We start from the raw sequence: 17,232 nt of genomic DNA on the forward strand, positions 1-17,232 counted from the left end.
CAGGAGAGGAGTGAGCTTTTAGGTCCTGATACATGATAATAGACCTAATTTGGGGGTGAGAGTGTTTTATAGACACCCACTTATCTTGGTAAGATGAGAAATTATACCCATGTGCCAACAATTGTACTGTAAACCATTAACCTCCCCCCCCAAAAAAAAAATTGGTCTTCTAGGGGTCTGGTTCCACAGAAAGGACAGGCCACAGTTGTTTGGATAAGCTGGGGTGAGGGAGCCAGGCGGTAGTGCACCAGGTTAAGCACACATAGTGTGAAGTGCAAGTATCAGCACAAGGATCTCGGTTTGAGTCCCCAGTTCCACACCTGCTATATGCTTGGGTGGAAATGGCAATGGAGAGAGAGAGAGGGAGAGAGAGAGAGAGAGAGAGAGAGAGAGAGAGACAGACCTTCCAAGACCTTGTATACTACATTAAAATCTTAAATTTTACTATTTCCATCAATGACTAACAGAGTTTCTTTCAAAAGTCAGCTAGTAAATTCACTCTTGCAATATTTAAGTTGTCCCTGAAAACTGCTCAATTCTGACTTCATGTCAGTGAAAGCAGCCATAGAAAATATGCAAATGGTTGTAATGAAATACGCAGTAAGGAAGATTTGGTCCAATAGCTATAGTTAACTGACATTTCTTCTAGACTGTGAGAGTCCTGGGAAATGGTTGAATCAAGAAGGGACATGATTGGATGAGTATTTGAAGTGAATTCTGCTAACTGTTGAAGGATGGACTCAGTGTATTTTAGATGTTATAGGAAATAAATACTAGCATTATTATTTTTCTCTGTTATTATAATCCCTAGTTATATCCAACTACATTAGAAAAATGTTATTTTGGCTTTTGAATTATTCTGTCTTGAATTTGATTCAGCTTTGTAAAAAACATAGTCTTTAAATGCCTTCAAGAATAATGAAAGAATTACTTTGTTTGCTTGAAATGATAAAATTAGAAAATAAACAGTTGTTTCCCTACTTTACTTTGTGGAAAGAATGAGACTTTTTGCCAACTTGTGAACCAGGTAGCCTGTTAAAATTTGCTTTTGGTTTTCCCAGAAGTCCTCTGCCTTGCAGTAGATCCAAGTGGCTAATAGACTTGGCTGTAGAGAATTTCAAGGTACATCAAGCATCCTCATTGTAATGGATACATTGTAGCATGGCCCAAAGCTGTGCTTTCAGAATTGCTAATTTTAAAGATGTTCTTTATCAGCAATTGGAGGCTCTACTTCAATGTACAATCTCCAGACCTTTCAGTACCACTATGCAGCAGCCAAGCCTCATTTTTGAAGCTCTGGATTTAAATGACTCTCAAGTTTTCAAAGGTCACATCATGAAACCCATTAGATTTCCTGATTCTTTATCTTCTATTCATTTTTATTAAATTTCTGTTTCCAGGCAGAAATTCGTACGGATTTTACTATTCTCTACAGTATGATGAAAAAGCATGAAGAATTCCGGTGGATGAGACTAAGGATCCGGCGAATGGCTGATGCATGGATCCAAGCAATTAAGTCCCTGGCAGAAAAGCAGAATCTTGAAAAGAGAAAGAGGAAGAAAGTGAGTTCCTGATTAATTCAGTTCAGTTAGATGCCAGTTTTCTTTTAAAATCTGGTTTTGCTTGGAAACAAGATTAAGAGAAATGTAACATCTCGAGTGATATTCCCTCAGGGTGAGTCTTCTCAGACTCTTGTACAGCCATTTTTGTGTTTCCCTTGTCCTCAATTACAGTAATCCTACTTAGCAAGGATAGGCACACATGTTTTTTGGATGAAACCAAACAGAGTATGTGCCTGTAAGCTTTTCCTTTGAACCATCTGACTGTCTAAGAGCTATCAGAGAACTTAGCCCTCTTTCTTTACCTGAATGTAACCATTGAGAATTGCCTGATAATATCACATTATCATTTGTTTTTATGTTTACCAGTTGTGGAGGTTGGGCTGTGAGTAATTTCCATGACTGCTCTGTTTAGTGCTTTTGCTCCTGAGAGAGATACTATAAATTAAACATTAATTTTTAAGAGAGAGAAGATTTATATATCTATACCTGTGTATAGAACACACACACATACACACACACACACACACCATATACAATACACCTATATGTTTATTGTCCTTTTTTTAAATGGGAAGGTAAATCATAAAAATAAAGGAAATGGTGACCAGCAAGATAGCTCACTTAGGAAGATGCCTGCTTTGCCATACGTATGACCCCTGTTTGAGTTTATTCTCTACCACTGGGGAGAATAGACTTCTGTCTTTCTCTATCTGAAAGAGTTGCCCCAGGGCACTGATGCCCTGGCAACAACAAAAGTAAAAAAAAAAAAAAATTAAAGCAAAAAACAAATAAGTAAAGGAGATAGTAATGATGGTGACAGTGGGAATATATTCAGCACTACTGAAATGTTTACTTAAAACTGGCTAGAATGGTGAATTTTATGCTAGGTACATTTTTTACACAATATGAAAACAGGACATGTGTGGAGACAACAGTCTCAGAATCTAGATTTCTTTGAATATAAAATACTTCACAGATCTAGAATATATTGATGCCTTATTGGCATGTCACTGTGTGCTTGCACTTGGTTCAACAGGATTCATTATTAATTAATTAATTTACTTATTTATTTTCAGGTCCTTGTTCACCTGGGACTCCTGACTAAGGAATCTGGATTTAAGATCGCAGAGACAGCTTTCAGTGGTGGCCCACTTGGTGAATTAGTTCAGTGGAGTGATTTAATTACATCTCTGTATTTACTGGGCCATGACATAAGGATTTCAGCTTCACTGGCTGAGCTCAAGGAGTAAGGAGATTACTTTTCAATTTTCAAATCAGAGTACAAAAAAGAAATTGTAAACTCTTAAAGCCCTCTATTAGTGTGTAATTTCTTGTGGAGGAAAATGAAAGTGATAATTCACTAAACAGGAGATAAGAAGATTATTTTCAGCAGCTAAATACATACACTGTGAAAAGGATAATATGTTTTCATTGTAGCTGCAGGCTCCAGAGGCTTCATAAATGAATGCCAGAAAATTCAAACTAAGGAGCTTATTCTTTCTATTACAGGTGCTTCCAACATCTGCTGCATAAAACATTATTGACTTTCCTAATGCTCTGTCTCTTGCTGAAATGCATACCATTCCCTACTCCATATCAAGCTTTCTAAATCTTAAATCAGGGCAAGTTCCTGTTTATAATTTAATTTGGATAGAATGAATTTCCTGAAAGCCCTGATTCAATCCTTTTTCAATTAGCCAACTTTCAGCACTGAGTCTGTTAACTCTACCTGAGTTTTCTGTTTCACTGAAATTTGCTTCTAGCTCTAGTCCTCTTAATCCCTTTTAGATTGGCACATCTGGCTAAGCAGGAATGCTTAGATCCCCTTCACTCATTTTGGAAACTTGCCCACCAAAACTTTTTACCCAAAAGTCAAGTTGTCATGTTCTAATATGCCAAGTCTTCTGGGAGAAATACCTTGAATGAATCACGTAAACACAGAAGGTGTGTTAAAACAATATAGTTCTATGCTCTTCCTACTTTGTTTTCCAAGATATTGGTGCCTGGAGGCATCTCTTGTATGTAGACTTAGGTCCACACCCCACTTATGACTGTGTTGAGATGAAAGTAGTAATGTCAGTAAAATGATAGCAGTTATCATTAATTCAGTAGTTTCCATATGCTGAAATCCTGTAGTTATTAACAAATTTGACAACTTTAATATTGATTGTGATTATTAACAGCTACTCTGTTCAGTATTTACAATACACCACATACTAAATTCTTCATCTTATTTGTTCCTTAATACAAACCTGAAGTTCTTCTGCTATTGGCATTTTAAAGGTGAAAAAACTGAAATTAAAGCCAAAATTTTTTTTGAGGTCACATGGAGAATTCATGGGGAACCCAGGTTTTAAAATATGTCTGACTTCAAAGCCTTTGCATTTAACCACTACACTAGATACCCTACCTTAGAGTTAGAGAAACTTGAGGGATTCTCAATTCTGTCACCACACTTATCCCTTCAGCTTGTTGCTTCCTGTTACTTCCTATTCTTCCTGCTTGGTTTAAAACATATTGGCTATATGATCTATACGAAGTTGATACAGTCATGCACTTAGCAGGCATTAATTCTGTGATTTCCGTGGAATGATTCTTGGTATGGGACATACAGAATGGACTGCAAGCAGTTAAGGAGATGCTGATCTTTTCATACACTGTATAATAATTACACCAACTGCAGTGTAATCAGAACTAATTAAAGTATGAGTGCTAGAATATAAGCACAGGGAATGTAAAAACTGGAATGCTACTCACTACTTTGTATTGAATACTTTGTATTCACCCAGAAAAGTGAATACCAGACAGTGCTCTAAATTATTTACTAAACAGATGAATTAAGAGTTGAATAAATGGATGAATAAAAATTGAATGAATGAATGAACTAAGTACTGAGAGCAGTGGGGACAAGTCTTCTCTAGGGAGGTCAAGAAATGTGTGTCTGGGGATTTGTCAGACAAAAAAAAAAACTTAATTTGGTAGTCAAGGAAAAGTCTATAGTGGTCTTGAAGCACTGTTGTGATGACCACATATTTTATTTAAGAAGATAGTTATGGAAGCAATAGGTCTCAAATGTGCCTGCACATTAGAATTTTCTGGGGACAGTTATAAACTCTTGAAGGTCTGAACATACCATTGAGTAATTAAATCATAACCTTTGAGTATAGGACACAGACATAAATACATTTTTATGCCTCCAGGTAGTTCTAATTTTCAGACATATTTGAGAACCACTGCATTCAGGTTGGATCAGAAGCTCAGGAAGTATGTCTCACTGAATTAAGTCCAATCCTCTTCCCGTTTTTGGTAGAATATAGCCACATCCATAGTTCTTGTATTATTCATTACTGTTTTCTTTCTACAGTGGCAGACGTGAATAGTTATGACAGAATATGTAGCTTGCAAAGATAGAAGTAACAGAAGCCCCAAGGAGAGAATGCCCAGAAGTAGTATTGTGGAGGACACTGCTATCTTGGACTCTTGTTCTTAGAAGTAGAATGTCCATAATTTAGCGATGGATTGCTAGGAGATATGAGCAGGGATAAATGGGGCATCACTGAAGGTATATTTCTAACTCAATGACATTTCCTTTAGCAGCTATTTACACACACACCCTCCCATGTGAGGTTGGCTTTAATGACCAAGTATGTCGCCTCTAAGTGCAAAAAAGTGGCTTTGTATGGAAATATGAATAGGTGGATAGAAGGAAGAGTAAACTGTAGTTCCAGTTCTGTAATAATTTTAATCAGAAGGAAAGTTTGACATAACAGAAAAAAAATCAGCAAGCAGTACAATATAAAATATAAAGAAATTTGTACTGTACAGGCAAGAAATTGAAGACATTTAGCTTAATAAGAGCTAGAGTACTAAGAGCAGGCTCTGTGGGAAAACTAATAGTTACAGAATAGTTTGTATGCTGTAGTCAGTTCCTACTCTATACCTTAGTTAACCTCTAGAAGAAGCTCTTGGGAGGCTGGTTTTGTTTTATTGTTGTTGTTTGTTTTTGTTGTTGTTTGTTTTGAGTGGGTGAGGTAGATAGAGAATGAGGAAAGATTCAGAGTTCTGCTGACTTGTCTAAGATTTGACAGCTGCTAGACAAATCATACACATTTAGACCAAGTCATAGTTTCAAAGGCTGTGTTTATATGCCACCATTTATTTCCATCATTACAAAAGTTATAATCAGGATCCTAGATTGGTCATAATGAGTAGCAGAATTTGGAAATCAACGGTTTGGGAAGATCTGTGCCATCCTTTCTGATAAGTATTCTTGAAGTGTTTATTTACTTAATAAAGTTGCTAAATGTAGTACATTAAACTAAATAGTCCCCTCCCCCATCTCTTCTGCTCTTTCTGTAGAATAATGAAGAAGGTTGTGGGAAACCGATCAGGCTGCCCAACTGTAGGAGACAAAATCGTTGAGCTCATTTATATTGATATTGTAGGACTCGCTCAGTTCAAGAAAACTCTTGGACCATCCTGGGTACATTACCAGTAAGTACTACATGCCATTTTTACTTTCATGTTTTGAGCCCATTTTTCTTAACAAGAGTTGCATGGTTACAGATAGAAAACACTTATCAATTGCTGTTATTTGTGCTGTGTGGAATATGCTTTCCATTCCTAATTGAAATGCAAATTCTCTACTGCGAGTTTCTACTCTCATGGACTATCCATTATTTTTATTGATGTATATAAAATGAGCCCCAGCCTCCCTTTTAACTTCCCTAGTACTTAAGACCCCTATCAGTGTGCCTATACCAACCCTTTATCTGTTTAATCAAGTAATGAAATTGATAAAGTGTAGAGAGTATTTGAGGTAACTCATTTTTATCATCTATTTTTCCCTCATCATTATTTTTGTCAATTTGGGAAGAGAAAGCTGAGAATACCTTGTCTGAATGCTGTGGCCCTATACTTTGTAAGAGACAGCTGAGTCAGCAGGAGCTCTTCCTGTCTTGCTATAGGTTACAGTATCTACTTTGTCACACATAGACCCTAGATAGAACCTTGCCCACACATGCTTGAGGAAGTTTTTGTGCTGTGGTATCTTTCCCTCTCTCTTTCTGTTTCTCCTATGTGAAATAAGAAAAAAATAATAATAACTTGATGCAGTGCAACCCTAGAGATAACAGGAAAAACTAAGATGTTTGTTACTTTGTACACTACCATTATTATTATTATTTAGCAAAAGAGTTCACTACTGAGTGTGAGTTTGGATAGCAGGGTCTAACATTTGAAATATACATAGTACACAAATATGGTTAGCATTGAATTATATAATGAAGTTTATTAACTTTCCGTATTCTTTCCAGTCTGAAAAGGGGCTTGATTTCATTCTGCTTTATCTCCACATTTCTTTCTAATACTTTCACTTTTTTTCTTAATAGAATTTATTTATGAATTAATGAGAGAGGAGGAGAGACAGAAAGAGAACCAGAACAAGGACTGTACGTGTGCTGCTGGGGCTTGAACTTGGTACCTCATGCCTGAGACTCCAGTGCTTTATTCACTGCACCACCTCCTAGACCACAATACTTGCATTTTTACAAGAGTGAGTATAGGTGTGAGTCTCTGCCTTCAGCATGCACAAGTATATAGGTTAAGTTTAATCACATGTTTCCAAGAAATTATTAGATTTGCTTTCTTCCATTTGTCATAGTTGGTACTTTTACTTATGGTCCATAACTTTCCAATAAAGCTGAAAGATGAATAAATTTAAATAAATATTACATATTATAATATCAATGATATATATATTTGGGCCAACAATTATAAAGTTAGTACTATTTTTTTACCAACTATTGCATATGTTAATATATAGTTTAAAATTACTCCCTCTGGATTGACCTGTCAATGCCCATGTTCAGCGGGAAAGCAATTACAGAAGCCAGACCTTCAACCTTCTCCATCCCACAATGATCTTGGGTCCATATTCCCAGAGGGATAAATAGGAAAGTGGAGGGGATGGTATATGGAGTTCTGTTGGTGGGAATTGTGCAAAGTTGTACCCCTCTTATCCTATGGTTTTGTCAGTGTTTCCTTTTTTATAAATAAAAAATTTAAAAATAAAAATATAAAATTACTCCCTAAGAGAACATGAAAAATTTTCAAGTAGTTCACATTAATAGTTCCACAATTTATTTCTTTTCCATTGTTATTAGATAAAGAGACATTTAGTATGTTGTTCTAACAACCAACAAAAGCAAACCTTTAATGATCTCATGGAAATTTTTTCAATTTTACATTATATTATAGAAACTTGAAGAAAAAAACACGAATCGAGAATCTTTACAAAAACACATAGTAGAGCCAACACCCATTATCTGTAGAATTTTCTTGTACTTTTCTTTATATTAGCAATGACCTTACTGAGTAACAAAATACTTATGGGCAGAAGAAAGAGACTGGTTGGGGAGAGACTTATATTACTCTTTTCCTTTTGGACATAGTCCTATAAAAAATGATAAAGTAAAAAATTTGGAGTAGGCCACGATAGTGGTATGCCTTCTGCTTCAGGTTTTCTCTTTGGTTGTTCTCTCTCTCTCTCTCTCTCTCTCTCTCTCTCTCTCTCTCCTCTCTCCGTGTGTGTGTGTGTGTGTGTGTGTGTGTGTGTGTGTGTGTGTGTGTGTGTGTGTGTGTGTTTCTTGAACTCTTCAAAATCACGTGCTGCCACATATATTCTTAGTTATATAGAAGCAACCATCTTACTTTTTGGCTAGTAAACCAGGTAAGTAAACACACTTTTAACACTTTTATTCTAGCTATGGCATTATTAAAAAAAAAAAAAAAAAAGGGAGACCTACTGTTTTCTGACATTTTGTGAGTAGCAGCCTCCTGACGAATGTGCAGAAGGAATGGACATCCCAGGCATCCCTTGGCACATACAAAAGGGCTACCTGGATGGAAAAACATTCTCACTGGTAGGCTTTAGGTCATTTAAAAAGGACAATGTCATTAAACTGCGGTTGATTGTTGTTGGATTCTTGTGGTGCAAAGGGCACCATCTGAGAGGGGGACTTAAGGAGTGTGATGTTTATCCCTCCTTCTTTTAGGAAATCATTGATTTTTAGGTCTGCTAGTACTTAAGGCCTTCAATCTGTGATGCAGTAAAACTAAAATTTCATTGGGCTGGAAAAATAACTCACTGGAATAGTGCTTTGCTTTGGCATGTGCAAGACCCAGGCTGGAATTTAGCACCCCCACCACCACCAGTGATGTGGTTTCTCTTACTCTCTCTGCCTCACTGTCTCAATCTTTCTATCTGAAATAAATATATATCAGAAAGTCACATGGGAACTGTTTCTTGTGTATTTTCTCTCCCTTTTGAAGATTAAAAATTGTCAGAGGGGCCCCAGGTGGTGGCACATCTGGCTGAGCATACATGTTACAATGCCCAAGGACCCAGGTTCAAGTTCCCAGTCCCCACCTGCAGGGGGAAAGTTTCACAAGTGATGAAGCAGGGATGCAGGTGTCTCTCTGTCTCTCCACCCTCTCTATCACCACTTTCTCTTTCTATTTCTGACTGTCTCTATCTAGTAAATAAATAAAGAAAATTAAAAAATTAAAGAAATTGTCAGGGTTCTCTGTATTCCTCTTAGTTGGTGGTAGATATTATGAATTTCAGTAAATTTAAATTTATCATCTGATCTTTAATTTAGGAACAAATCCTTAAGTCCTATTGATCTTAGAGAAATAATTGTGACTTCAATTTATGTAGGGACTTAGGAAAGTTAATTAAGCATCAGTTAAATATATGTGATTAGGGAGTCGGGCGGTAGCACAGAGGGTTAAGTGCACGTGGTGAAAAGCACAAGGACTGGAGTAAGGATCCCGGTTCGAGCCCCCAGCTCCCCACCTGCAGGGGAGTCACTTCACAAGTGGTGAAGCAGGTCTGCAGGTGTCTGTCTTTCTCTCCCCCTCTCTGTCTTCCCCTCCTCTCTCCATTTCTCTCTGTCCTATCCAACAACGACAACATCAGTAACTACAACAATAAAACAAGGCAACAAAAGGAAATAAATATTTTTTTATCTTTGGGAGGTAAGAGGGTGGGTATGTATTAGGATCATCAGTTACTTTAATGTTCTGTCTTTTGTTCTTACTCTTGAAATACTCAGCAATGAACAAGTACTATATCAATGGTAAAAAGTTTAAATATAATCATTACTAAGCTTATTTAATTGTGTCTTATTAGTGAATGGTATACTTTGATTAAACATTTCTCCTTAAAAAAAAAAAATACATGTGATTAGTATATTACCAGATACTACAAAACTTGTACCCATTTTGCTTCATGGGACTCTTTCACTGAGTGTTAAGGACACACAGGAAAAGGAGGCCCAAATAGTCCAGGATATATTATGTTTCACAAGTTCAGAATCAGAAAGTAGATCCTGGCACAAAGCTTGTGAACATTCATCTTGACAGTGTAGCTTAGAGCAGAGATGCTGTTGTAGGAGTCATTTAGCATTGCTGTTGCACCTGTTAGGGGGAGGCCAGCTGCCTTAGGCAGCCACGCAAATATCTTTATAAGTCATTGGTCTGTCGCTGATGCTCCAGACACAAGAACGATGTTAGAGGAGTGGCATGAATATTAACAGAAATAAAGAGCCAAAGCACACAGATGTAGAAAGGAGTTTAAGAAAGGAAACTGTAATGTTAAGTCATCCGTCGTGGATATTGATCACTTTCCTGCCTCTGGTTTATAAATAAATAAATAAATAACCCTAGGTCAACCAGTTCCCAAACCAAAGCTTCAAGATTAGGCATGTGGTCTGAAACATCTGATTATTGATTCTGCTGCCTTCCATGGGGAAGCCCAGCATCACATAGCTACTTGTAAGAAGCACTTTACTGGAGGCTTTTAGAAGTTGGGTTCCTGCAGGCAGTTTTACTCATCAGGGTTTGTTTTAATTATCCAAATTTAAATTACCAACAGTGAAACTCCCAAGTTAAAAATACAGTCACAAGCCAAAGCTCAAGAGAAATATAGACTGTTAAGAGTTGATTGCAAATGAAGTAGAAGGAACTAAAGCCTTTAAGGCAAAGATTCCTTATGACAGAGGTGCCTATTTCTCCCTGCTGTGTCTGCAGAGCAATTTAATTTTTCATTTCCAGCTTAGGTCTTGTGTCAGAGCTTAGCCTTCCTCAACTTCACCTGTCAGTGTGTGTCCTTCTCACCTCCACCTGATTTGTGCAGTGACCTTCTGCAGAGCTGTACTGCTTTCTGAATGCTGCCATCTTTCTCTGGGGAAAAAAAAAAATCTGTCTTGTACCAGTGCCTGTTATGTCTTTTTTTTTTTTTTCTTTAAAGGAAAAATTATAAATGAAGAACTAGGAATGTTTTATTAAGAGGGAAGTAACTTGGGGGCCAGGCAGTGGTGCACCTAATTAAGTAAACATTGTACAAAGGGCAAGGACCCTCACAGCGCAGGAACCCAGGTTCAAGCCCCCACTCCCCATATGCAGTGGGTCCACTTCACAAGCAGTGAAGCAAGTCTGCAGGTGTCTTTTTCTCTCCCTCTCTATCTCCCTCTCCCCTCTCAATTTCTCTCTGTCCTATCCAATAGAATGGGGGGAAAATGGCTTCTAGTAGCAGTTCTAGCAATAACCTTAATGGAAAATAAATAATAAAAGAAACTATTGGAACTATTCAAAGAGGTGGGGATGCAGGCATAGGTCAGTTTCTTGGGTCCCAGATTTCTTTTTTTCTAGACTTCTTGTTCTCCCACTTCTGTCCCCCTACTGGGTCCCAGTCCAAAGACATATTCTCACTGATTTTATGAAACCATCACTATAATGACAGCAGTTCCTTGAGAGTTACACAAGAATCCAAGGTGAAGAAATTGTGTGGTGGGGCCAGGTGGTTGAGCACATACCTGGTTGAGCGCATATGCTAAAATGCAGAAGGACCTGGGTTCAAGCCCTTCACAAGTAGTGAAGCAGAGCTTCAGGGCTCTCTCTGGCTTCCTCTCCATTTCTGGCTGTTTCTATCCAATAAATAAATATGATGATGATGATAATAATAATAGTAATTGTGTGGTTAGGTGGGTCTCATAATGGCTACAACTACCCTCCTTCATCCTGCTTTTCTTTTTTCTTCTCTCTCTTCTTGTCTGCACAAGTGGTGGTAGTGTCTGATGAGAAAAATCATGATACTAAAATGCCAGTTTATAATTGTTCTTCCTGGAAAACCCAGTCTAGCATTCAGATTTTTTTCCTGAATCATTTAAAAATAAAAAGTTGGAACAGTGACATCCTAATTTTGGGAAAGGAAGCAGGAAACTGAATCAGATACTGAAGTCATTGCCAGAATCTGATTCTAAAATCTGGGCTTTAATTTTTATTTATGTTATGCTTATTAGTCCAGTAATTGCTTTTTAGAAGGACTATTAATACACTATAACAGATAATGGTGTGTTTGTTTGTTCATTTGTTTGGATAAAGATAGAAATCAAGAGGGGAAAGGAAGAGAGGGAGAGAGAGAGAGAGAGACCTTCAGCATTGCTTCATCATTTGTGTGTCTTCCTCCCCCAGTTGGGAGTAGGGGCTTAAACCCTGTTTTTTGTTTGTTTATTTGTTTTATAAAATGGGAAATATTAGCAAGACCATAGGATAAGAGGGGTACAATTCCACACAGTTCCCACCTCCAGAACTCTGTATCCCATCCCATCTCCTGATAGCTTCCGTATTCTTTATCCCTCTGGGAGTATGGCCCCATGGTCATTGTGGGGTGCAGAAAGTGGAAGGTCTGGCTTCTGTAATTGCTTCTCTGCTGAACATGGGCATTGTCAGGTCAATCCATACTCCCAGCCTATCTCTCTTTCCCTAGTTGGGCAGGGATCTCCATTTTGGAAAAAGCTGGTACGTCTATTTCAGGTATATTCCAAGGTACCCATGACTTTACTAGATTTTGCCTGAGCCTGGCAACTAACATGCAGGTGGACCCAAAGTATTCTCTGGGGAGATGGTGTCATAGTTGGAAAAAGGACTAGAAAGTTGGGTCAGGGAAGAGAGTAGCTCCCAAATATGGGAAAGATATGTGAATATTATTAACTGTAAACCCAATCGATTTGATCTGGAGCCCATATTCAGCACAAGAACCTATGTAACCTCTGCATCCCTGTAGGTCTGAGCTGGCATTCTGTGGTCATGGCTGGGAGCATTCCAGGCTGCGCTCATTTCAGGACCCATCTTCCTCAGTTTTTATGCACTATTACATGTATACCCTACTGGGTACACCACCACCCAGCCCCATAGTGTTATTTTATTTTATTTTATTTTATTTTTAATTAGGGGGTCATGAGCTTCAGTACTTTGGGAATCAGTAATGAAATAAATCTAACCAAAATCAGAAAATTGCTTTAATATTCTTTTTTCTCTTTCTGATTGATCACTCTCTGTACACTTTAAAGCATAGGTTTAGGAGCTCTTTGTGTGAAGGACCAGAAAGTTAATTAGGGTATTCCTTTTCTCTCCCTTATAACATATTTTTATTTGTTTTACTAGAGCATTGCTCAACTCTGGCTTATGGTGGTACAGGAAATTGAACCTGGGACCTTGGGACCTCAGGCATGAGAGTCTTTTGGTATAAGGATTTGCATCCCTGTAACATCTCTATTTATTTAACTTATGCCTTTTCTTTTTAATGAATAAATATATGACTTTTCAGGCCACATGGTCTCTCTTGTAGCTACTGCACTCCACTCTTAGTATGTGAAAGCAGCTGTAGACAAGATGTACTGAACATTTAATCCATATAATTTTAATTTCACAAAACAGTCTTTTTAAAACCTGTTTGAAAGCATACAGATCATTCTTAACTCATAGGCCACACAGAAATCAATGGTATGCGAAATTTGACAGTAGACCCACCCTGTTCTAAGGCTTTGGTAGAACATCCAAATGAAATATCTTGAATTTCACTTCTTCAGTCCTTGAGAGAGGGCATTAATGTTCAGTTACTACAAATCCCTCAATATCACCACTGCCTCTTGAGTAATATTCTAACATTTACCTAAAATCATATACTCTGTACCTTATTCTTACTGGGGACCTATCCCAGGGCTTCATGCATGCCCTCTACTATTGTACCTTTCTGGTTCCTTTTTTAATATGTGTGTGTGTTTGTGTGTGTGTGTGTGTGAGAGAGAGAGAGAGAGCCAGAGAGAGAGAGAGAGAGAGAGAGAGAGAGAAACAGACAGAGAGATCAGAACTTCACTCTGCCATCTATATCTATATCTATATCCACTTATCTCTATCCCTGATATTCTCATATGGTACCACACAACTTCAGGGCCTTATAAATTGTCTGCTGAAGAGCCCCCTTCACCCCTAAAATCACATACTCTTAATTGATGAAAAGGTCTAGCAGTTGTTGAAAGAGACAGCTATGGCATTCACTTGAAGATAAGACTTCCATCTGTGTCTGTTCATGCTGCAACAAAATATCGGACAAGTTGGCTTGTAAATGATGAATATTCATTGTTCTCACTTGGGATCTGGAAGCCCTAACATCAGGGTTCAGCATGGCCAAGTAAGGATACTCTTCTAGATCACATGCCTCTTGCATCCTCACATGATGGAAGAGACTAGGGAGCTCTCTGGTCTCCTTTTGTAAGAGCACTAATCCTATCATGGGTGCCTTACCCTTATGACCTAATCAGATTCCAAAAACCCCTATTTCCTAACACCATTACTTGGGGGGTCAGAGTTTCACCCTATTCACTCTGTAAAGGGTGTTAGCATTCCTGATAGTTTTGTTTCTTCAACAGCTGTTCATTAGGCATTGCTGCATACAACCCTGGCTAGAGGTACAACAGTGGACTTGGCAGTCAACAGTTCCAGCTTTGATGCAACTTTATTTTGCTAGTATTTGAACAGTCTTCTGTGATTAGGTAACTCAAGTTGGAAAGTCTCATTGTTTGGTAGACAAGCTATTTTAAAACATCTGCATGCCTGCCCTGTACCATTTCTAACTAAACTTGTTTGTCCTTTTTGTGTAGCTCTTCACAGGAGTTAGAGCTGTTTTACACTTTCAATTTTGGGGTCACAGGGTTGTTGTTGACCCATGGTGCTTTTTTCTTTCAGGTGCATGCTCCGAGTCCTTGACTCTTTTGGCACTGAGCCAGAATTTAACCATGCTAATTATGCCCAGTCCAAAGGCCACAAGACTCCCTGGGGAAAATGGAATCTGAACCCACAGCAGTTTTATACCATGTTTCGTGAGTATTCATGTTTTACCTCCGCTTTCCAAAAATGACAAAATGGGTGGGGGAAAGAAATGATATGGTTATGGACTTTGGATAAGGAGGGTGGTGAGTCTCAAGACCCATATCTATATGTGTCATTGAGCTCTACCCTTAGGGCTCTCCTGCTAAGGCTTGTTACAGGTCTAGGTTCATAATCATTTTACATGAGTCATATGCTAGGCAGTAAGATAAGAAAGTTCATTGAGGTAAAAAAACAAAGATAAGGGGCCGGGTGGTAGTATAGCAGGTTAAGTGCACATGGCGCAAAGCATAAGGACCTGCATAATGATCCTAGTTCGAGCCCCCGGCTCCCCACCTTCAGAGGGGTCACTTCATAAGCAGTAAAGCAGGTCTGCAGGTGTCTTTCTCTCCTTCTCTCTGTCTTCCCGTCCTCTCTTGATTTCTCTCTGTCCTATCCAACAACAACAATAATAATAACAATAATGATAAACAACAAGGGCAATAAAAATTGGAAAAAATGGCCTCCAGGAGCAGTAGATTTGTAGTGCAGACGCTGAGCCCCAGTGATAACTCTGGAGGCAAAAAAAAAAAAATTAATTTAAGCATCTGAAACAACAATAATTGCAGTGGATTGAAGTCAAGGCAGTCATCGGTAGTCTGTGACCCCTAAACTAGTCCTCAGAATAAGAAAAAGTTCCACAAAAGCAATCCTTCACCTTTGCAAGCTAATGTGACTCCATTTCATTACTGACTAGTTCTTTGGTTCTTAGTTCTCTCTCCCAAACCCCCCCTCTTTCTGTCTCCCTACCTTTCTTGGACAGATTGTAGTTGAAGATAATCAAATACTTCATAAGAAACAGGTTTTTCTTTTTTACAGTCAACAGTAAATACAGTTGTATTTGTAAAATTTCACAGTTTTCTACAAAACACTCTAAACCCTTGCCTAGGTCCTATTCCACCATCATGCTCCAGGACCTGAAACACACCTCCCTGCCAGAGTCCTTTACTTTGGTGCAATACAACAAACCCAGTCCAAGTTATACTTTGTGTTTCCTCTTCTGTTCTTATTTTTCAACTTCTATCTAGAAGTGAGATCACCCCATATTCATCCTTCTCTTTCTGGCTTATCTCACTTATTATAATTCCTTCAAGCTCCATCCAAGATGGGTCAAAGAAGGTGGACTCATTATTCTTAATAACTGAGTAGTTTTCCATTGTGTATATAGACCACAACTTTCTCAACCACTCATCTGTTGTTGGACACCAGGGTTGCTTCCAGGTTTTAGCTATTACAAATTGTGCTGCTATTAATGTAGGTATACACAGATCTTTTTGGATGGGTGTGTTTGGTTCCGTAGGATATATCCCCTTGAGAGGAATTACGGGGTCACAGGAAGGTCCATTTCTAGCCTTCTGAGAGTTTTCTAGACTGCTCTTGATAAGGGATGGACCAGTTTACATTCCCATCAGCAATGCATGAGGGTTCCTTTGTCCCCACAACCTCTCCAGTATTTGTTGTTCATATCCATACTGACGTATAACAGTCTTAAAGGAGTGAAATGCTATCTCATTATTGTCTTAATTTGTATTTCTCTGACAATCAATGACTTGGAGCATTTTTTCCTTATGTCTGTTGTTGGCCTTTTGGATCTCTGGTGAATGTTCATATTTATTTCTTTGCCCATTTTTGCATAGAGTTGTTTGTATTTGTTGCTGAGTTTGGTGAGCTCTTTATATTTTTTGGTTATTAGCCTCTTTCTTGTTTGTTGTATGGCAAAGTTCTTCCATTCTGTAAGAAGTCTCTTTGTTTGGATAGTGGTTTCTTTTATTGTACAGAAACTTTTAAATTTGATGTAGTCCCTTTTTTATTTTATTTTTTTGTCTTCCTTGTAATTGGATTTGTATCATTGAAGATACCTATAAAATTTAGATGGAAATGATTGTTGCCAATATTTTCCTCTAAGTATTTAATAGTTTCTGATCTAATATTCAAGTACTTCATCCATCTGGACTTTATTTTTGTGTGTGGTGAAATGTAGTGGTTCAGATTCATTCCTCATGGAGAAAAAGTTTTAGTCATAGAGAAATCACAGTTAATAAATGCAAAAGGTATGAAGAACTAGAAAGTCTCTCTCTCTCATTTCCATTTGTACAAACATGGTAAAAGGTTGCTATGAAAATAAAATGGTCACTTCATTCCTGAGGCCTAGGAGTTCCAGGTTCAATCCCCCATAACACTGTAAGTCCTACACTGAATCATGCCCTGTTAAGGATAGGGATTGGCGGTGGGAGGTGAGGTGGCGACAGGGGAGAAGAAGAGGAAAGAAAAGAGAAGAGTCTTAGTGTTGAAGTATGGAACCTAGCACATAGAACTGAAATATCAGTCATTCTTTAAGATGATATTTTTGGGGCCAGGCAGTGGAGCATCTGGTTAAGTGTGCATGTTCATTGCACAAGGG

The 17,232-nt window shown here is 38.1% G+C and overlaps 1 protein-coding gene across 5 annotated transcripts in view; it reads left to right on the plus strand.

Annotated features, from left to right (window-relative positions):
- MGAT5 (alpha-1,6-mannosylglycoprotein 6-beta-N-acetylglucosaminyltransferase) overlaps window positions 1-17,232 on the plus strand; it is a 361,514-nt gene that overhangs the window by 242,264 nt on the left and 102,018 nt on the right. For all 5 annotated transcript variants that reach the window (XM_060178023.1, XM_060178024.1, XM_060178027.1 and 2 more), the window contains 4 exons: window positions 1,401-1,562; window positions 2,639-2,808; window positions 5,922-6,056; window positions 14,652-14,785. In XM_060178023.1, coding sequence (XP_060034006.1) covers window positions 1,401-1,562; window positions 2,639-2,808; window positions 5,922-6,056; window positions 14,652-14,785 — 601 coding nt within the window. The remainder of the gene's footprint in view (window positions 1-1,400; window positions 1,563-2,638; window positions 2,809-5,921; window positions 6,057-14,651; window positions 14,786-17,232) is intronic.

This window comes from Erinaceus europaeus, chromosome 18 (assembly GCF_950295315.1).
Source record: "Erinaceus europaeus chromosome 18, mEriEur2.1, whole genome shotgun sequence".
NCBI lineage: Eukaryota > Metazoa > Chordata > Mammalia > Eulipotyphla > Erinaceidae > Erinaceus > Erinaceus europaeus.